Source organism: Orycteropus afer, unplaced genomic scaffold, assembly GCF_000298275.1.
Source record: "Orycteropus afer afer isolate SDZICR_OR568_19922 unplaced genomic scaffold, OryAfe1.0 scaffold00135, whole genome shotgun sequence".
Taxonomy (NCBI): domain Eukaryota; kingdom Metazoa; phylum Chordata; class Mammalia; order Tubulidentata; family Orycteropodidae; genus Orycteropus; species Orycteropus afer.
The window spans coordinates 7482169-7488883 of NW_006921722.1; the positions used below are offsets into that span (position 1 = coordinate 7482169).

Genomic DNA, 6715 nt, shown 5'->3' on the forward strand with positions numbered 1-6715 from the left:
GGGCTGTGAGAAGTTACACAGAGATGGGAGGGTGGGGGGAGATGTGAGAAGTTACACAGAGATAGTGTGGTGTGTGTGTGTGTGTGTGAGAGAGAGAGAGAGAGAGAGAGAGAGAAAGAGAGAGAAAAGGGCTGTGAGAAGTTACACAGAGATGGGAGGGTGGGGGGAGCTGTGAGGAGTTACACAGACACAGTGTGTGTGAGGCTGTGAGAAGTTACCTAGAGACCATGTGTGTATGTGTGTGTGGGGCTGTGAGAAGTCACACAGTGTGTGCGCCTCGCACAGAGCAGAGACTAGCTCCGTAACGCCTGTACCTGCCCGCACCGTCACGGCCGTGGAGCTTGGAGGCAGCTGTAGTGAAGGACCGTGTGCGGGGAGCTCACATGCTGCGAGGCACTGAGTGTCCCTCCTGGACAGGCGGTGGGGACCTGAGTGCCGGGGAGCCCTCACACCCACAGAAACTGGGTGCCAAGGACCCCCAGGAAAGGACAGGTGCTGGCATCCACTTATCACCATCCAAGCCACCAAGGGAATGCAAGTAACCAGATGCTGGGCTTTAGTTTAGGCAACACGGACCATAAATACCCAACCAATGATCTAGAATCACTTCCTCAGTCACGGCACCTGGTTCGCCCTGCCCCCTGCCAGGGCAGAGTTCTCCAGCCAGGGCCTTCCTCAGCGGCACACACCTCCTCTGGATAGGACCCCACCCTCCCCTGAGGAACAAGAGCAGGGCAGCTCCAATGACATTTGTTGCACAGAAATGAAACAGAAACAGTCCATGCTTCTGGTCAGGTTCCTGGAGGCCCACAGGGATGCTAAGGCTCCAGTCCCTGTCACGGGATTCTTAGTCTCTGACTGGTGCTCAAAGCTGTGACCTTGAATCCTTTGGCAGGTGCTGTGTGAGTGAGCTGGGTCATGACAAGCAGATGTAAGAGGGCAGCCAGCACCCGCCCAGCTCTGGGAGCTCTTTCTTGATTGTTCTCCATCACCCAGAGAGACAACAAACGTTTGCTCCCTCGGCCTTTGCAGACCCAGCACCCCCTGCACCTCCCACCCTGGGCAAGAGGCCCTCGGGCCTCATGAAAATAAAGGCAGGGCAGGGAAGTACCCCAACAGAAGCACCTTACACTCCTCAAAAGGAGAGAAAAGAGACTTCCAACAGTCCAGTCAAAAGTCAGAGTTCGGCTGCTTGCAAGAAACCAAGTCTTACCTAATGACAAGTACTACAAAGGTCAAGGCCGTCAAAAATTTTAACCTGAGATCTGAAAAACAGAGAGAGGGGGAGAGAAGCTCATTAAACAGTGTGGAAGTCAATTCCACTCTCACCTCAGAGACCTTCAAAGTAAAATCAAAACGAAGCAAGACCCTCCCTCCCCTCCCTCGGAACGATGAATCTCCTGAAGCCCAGGAGATGCGGCCCCCCTCATCGGGTCCAGGCTCAGGCTCCCCAGTGAGGCCAGAGCCTTGTTCTGGCTGTTGACAGTCTCGGGGAAAGGACCCCTGACTAGGAGACTATGGAAACAGCCCTGCCAGCTCCATGAAGGGCCAATTCTGGGGAGACCAGGCGGCTCTCCATAGCCACACTGGCCCCCAGGGCCCCAGGCTGGCCTCCACCCAAGGCCCTCCCACCAGCGCTGTCCCCAGGCACCATCCAAATGATCCAGAGTGATTCATTAGACACGGTCCCCAGCCTGTGGGGTAAGGGACAAATCTGAGACACTCCCCCCAGATAAGATTACTTAGTGGGGTCCAGAAACCCTTCCCCCGAAACAACATCAACTCCTAAGCCACTCCTTCACAGGGAGTGAAACCCATTTTAAAAGTGTATGTTCCAAAAATTAGAAGCAACCAAGATTCAGTAAGTGAACTGATAAACTTGGTCCACCCATATACAGTGGACTATTTTTCAGAGATAAAAAGAAACTGACTTAAAGACATGAAGGACCAGTATGAAGGAAGCCAGTCTCCTGGCTATATGTCTTATGATTCCATGATAGGACATTCTGGAAAAGGGAAAACTATAGAGACAATGAAAAGACCAGTGGTTTCCAAGGGTCCAGAAGGAGGCAGAGGGAGGGATGGGGGACCATAGGTGTGTTCGGGGCAGTGAACCTGTTCTGTGTGTTGCTGTCATGGTGGACACATGACATCATGCTTTTGTCCAACACAGGGTGACTTCTAATGTGAACTATAAACCAAAAAAAGCCAAACTCACCGCCACTGAGTCAGTTCTGACTCACAGCGACTCCCACTACTGGGTTTCCAAGGCTGTAAATCTTTATGGAAGTAGATTGCCCCATCTTCCTTCTGTGGAGCGGCTAGTGGGTCTGAACCACTGACCTTCTGTTAGCAGCCAAATGCTTTATCCACTATGCCACCAGGGCTCCTTTGTGAACTATGGACTTTAATAACATATCGGTATCGGGTCGACTGTAGCCCATGTCCAACACACAAGCAAGCAGTCAGCACCGGGAGGAGCAGTGTGCAGGGGCAGGGACACACAGCAGCTCTCTGTGCTTCCTGCACAGTCTGTCCGTAAGCCCTTCTCTGCTCTAAGAATGAAAGTCCACTAGGAAGCACAGGAAGAGGTGCTGACCTACGTAAGGCATGTGGCGTAGCTCGGAACACGCCCGCACGATCAAGAACAGGAGGTACAGGATGTACACAGCCGCCACCACCATGAAGAATGCCTTCATTCCCTGGAACAAAGCGCAACGGTCAGTGCTCCAGCGCAGCACAGGGGCTCCAGCCGCACTCCCTCCCCACCAGCACGGGCAGGAGGCACGCCTTCCCTCCGGGGGCTCAGAACCTGAACAGCCTGCCACGAAGCAGCGCAGGGCCGGCCGGCCCCTGACTCCCCTGCATCTCCAGGCTCAGCTCCCGTCTCTCCCCCTGAACATGGGCAGCTCACTGGCCACCAGGTGAGTGAGAACCAAATCCCTCACCACTCGTGTAACGCCCCCAGCTCAGGGCTACACGGTGGTGCCCAGGGAGTGGTGGTGACCAATGTGTGTCCCACACCCTGCTCATGAAGACAAAGTGCATGTCAAAGAGCGTGCCCAGGGCTGGACCCTGAGGAATCTCCAGGCCGCCTCTACTTCTCTGGCTGCAGCCTCCTACGACATGAAGCCTGAACCAGATGACCCACCAAGCCACTGGGTCAGCAGCTGCGTGGGAGAGGCTGGCCTCGGCGGAGCTCCTCCTGGGGGCACTCCCTCCGTCTCCTCCTCTCAGAGCTCAAACCCCTCTCACGGGGCTCCACGTCAGCTTCCCTCAGCCTGCGGGCTTCAGACAAGCCTCTCTGCTCCCTGGACTGCTTCCCATCCCTAAGCAAAGGGGCAGGACTAGATCAACTCTGAGCCCTAAAGCACTTTAAGCTTCCTTCAGTGACAGTAGTGACAGCCCTGACCTGTTCCTCTCAAAGAGGTGGCAGTGACCTTGTACCCTCATGGTGGCCAGCCCTTCCCCATGGCCTGACTGAGGGAAGAGAGGCCAAAGGTAAGTGGGAATGGCCGCCTTGTTGTAGAATCGGCCGCCTCATGGTGTGTGTACTCCTGCTGGCCCTAGCTAAGTGCTTCACGCACAATGTCATCGTGAACACAATCCCCACATTTCCCTGGAGCAGACATTGTAATCCCCCCACCTTATAGATGAGAAGACAGGAGGGGGAGCAGGTAGGCAGTCCCCAGGATCCTGGGTTTGGGCCCAGGCTGCCCAGGAAGTTGGTGTAGGCCCAGGTGCCCCAGATGGTGGTCTAGGGCCAGGCCCTCGCCTCCCCCAAGTCTCCTCAGGGAGAAAGGGAGACTGTGTCAGACAAGGGTTCCTGTAACAGCAGGTTCACAGGAAATGTTCTGTTTATATAAAGCCAGCAGAGACATTCAACTGACAGCAGCCTGCGCACTGCCAGGGCCACACAGGCAGGCACCAAAGCAGCTCCTTCCCTCCCTCCCGTCACGGCCCGCCTGCCCTCTGAGGCCCTGACTTGGTGGCGTGGCCTCTGACCCCCACAGGTATCCAGACGTCCTTCCCAAGCACAGGCCTCATTGAGCCCTCTGCTCAGGGTCACCTGTGCTACCAGTGTCTGTCCTGGGGGGCCCTGCCACTCTGCCTCGTGTCATACAGCGCATGCCCCCACAAGGTTCCAGAAGGGTTCCTCTTCCCCAGACCCACATTCTTTCCCGTCCCTGCGGGCTCAAGGTGTACCCCACCTCCCCAAACAAAAACACACTCAAGCTGTGCCCCTCAGCTCCTCCCTGACCACTGAACACCCCGTGGGGCACAGTTCCACTCTGACACATGCAGGCACGAGGAGTAAGGGTCGACTGGGCAGCAACTGGTTCAGTGTTTGCTTTTAATGTAAAAGGAAAACGCTGGGCCTCTGGATCCAAGAACAGTAACAATTTCAGGACGAGGACTACAGCACGTTAGACCAGATGTGGGCCCTGCTGGGCTCGGGACCCTCCAAAGCCCAGGCCCCTCCAAGTGAAGCCAGCCAGTTTAGAAAATATTTTCTCTTTGAGGCCAGTTAAGATAGAGAGAAAGCCTCTTATCACTCCTGGGCATGGGAGCTAGGGGTGCCACAGGCAATCAACAAGCCCCAACCAGCCACCCCATTTCCTAGAGACTCTCCATTGCAGCCAGCTGGAGTTGGGGCCAGCCAGAATCAGAAGCACATGGAGATAGTAATTCTATTCTTTTGCTGACCCCGGAACATTAAAACTCCTGACAAGGAACCAAGAATCTCCAGAATGATGTCATTAGTGCTACACAAACCCATTTCAGAAGCAAAGGGTCCACAGGCCACTTCCACACTAGGCTATAACCCTGTCCCCTATAAATAAAGCATGTTGTTGTTGTTTTTGTTGTTGGTTCGAGTCGGCCCCAACTCATAGTGACCGTGTGTACAACAGAACAAAACGCTGCCCAGTCCTATGCCAGCCTCACGATCCTTGCTATACCTGAGCCTGTCATCGCAGCCACTGTGTCAATCCATTTCAATGAGGGCCTTCTCCCTCTTTGTTGACCCTCCACTTTACCAAGCACGAACTCCTTCTCCAGGGAATGGACCCTTCTGACAACATGACCAAAGTAGGTGAGACGAAGTCCGGCCATTGTTGCTTCCAAGGAGCATTCCAGCTGCACTTCCTCCAGGACAGATCTGTTCATTCTTTTAGCAGTCCACGGTACTTTCAGTATTCTTCACTAATACCACAACTCAAAGGCATCAACTCTTCTTCAGTCTTCCTTGTTCACTGTCCAGCTCTCATGTGCATACGAGGCGACTGAAAATACCATGGCTTGGGTTAGGCACACCTTACCCTTCAAGGAGACATCTTTGCTCTTCAGCACCTCCAAGACGTCTTTTGCAGCAGATCTGCCCAGTTCAATATGTCGTCTGATGCTGACTGCTGCTTCCATTGGTGTTCATTGTGGAGCCAAGGAATATGAAGTCTTTGACAACTTCACTCTTTTCTCCACTTATTGTGATGCTGATTATTGGTCTAGTTGTGAGGATTTTTGTTTTCTTTATATTGAGGTGTAATGAGGTGTAATCCATATTGCAGACTATAGTCTTTAATCTTCATCAGTAAGTGCTTCAAGTCATCCTCACTTTCAGCAAGCAAAGTTGTGTCGTCTGCATAACAGAGGTTGTTAATGAGTCTTCCTCCAATCCTGATGCCACGTTTTTCTTCACATAGTCCAGCTTCTTAGATTATCTGTTCAGCATACAGATTGAGCAAGTATGGTGAAAGGATACAACCCTGACGCACTTCCTTCCTGATTTTAAACCACACAGTATCCCCTTGTTCTGTTCGATCAACAGCTTCCTGGTCTATGTACAGGCTCCCGATGAGCACAATCAAGTGTTTGGGAATTCCCATTCCTCTCAATGTTATCCATAATTTGCTATAATCCACAGTCTAATGCTTTTGCATAGTCAATAAAACACAAGGAAACATCTTTCTGGTATTCTTTGCTTTGATCCAAGATCCATCTGACATCAGCAACAATATCCCTTGTTTCACGTCCCCTTCTGAATCCAGCTTGCAGTTCTGGAAGTTCTCTGTCAATATGCTGCGGCAACAATTTTTGAATTACCTTCAACAAGATTTTACTTGTGTGTAATATTAATGATATTGTTCAGTAACTTCCACATTCTGTGGGATCACCTTCTTTGAAATGGGTACAAACATGGATCTCTTCCAGTCAGCTGGGCAGGTAGCTGTCTTCCAAATCTCTTGGCATAAATGAATGAGTGCCTCCAGTGCAGCATCCATTGTTGAAACATCTCAATGGATATTCCGTCAATTCCTGGAGCCTTGTTCTTTGCCAATTCCTTCAGTGCACCTTCGACTGCTTCCTTCAATACTATTGGTTCTTGATCATACACCACCTCCTGAAAAGGATGAACACTGGCCAATTCTTTTTAGTACAGTGACTCTTTGTATTCCTTCCATCTTCTTTTGATGTCTCCTGTATCATTCAATATTTCACCCACAGAACTTTTCAACACTGCAACTCAAGGCTTGAATTTTTTCTTCAGTTCTTTCAGCTTGAGAAATGCTGAGCGTGTTCCTCCTTTTTGGTTTTGAACTCCAGGTCTTTGTACATTTCATTATAATAACTGATTTTGTCTTCTTGAGCTGCTCTTTGCAATCTTCTGTTCAGCTCTTTTATCTTGTCATTTCTTCCATTTGCTTTAGCTACTCTC

General features: G+C 51.6%; 1 protein-coding gene across 1 annotated transcript in view; it reads right to left on the minus strand.

Annotated features, from left to right (window-relative positions):
- TMEM181 (transmembrane protein 181) overlaps positions 1-6715 on the minus strand; it is a 38693-nt gene that overhangs the window by 4791 nt on the left and 27187 nt on the right. Inside the window, exons 12-13 of the mRNA XM_042781577.1 lie at positions 2600-2702; positions 1214-1265 (exon numbers count right to left, since the gene is read on the minus strand). Coding sequence (XP_042637511.1) covers positions 1214-1265; positions 2600-2702 — 155 coding nt within the window. The remainder of the gene's footprint in view (positions 1-1213; positions 1266-2599; positions 2703-6715) is intronic.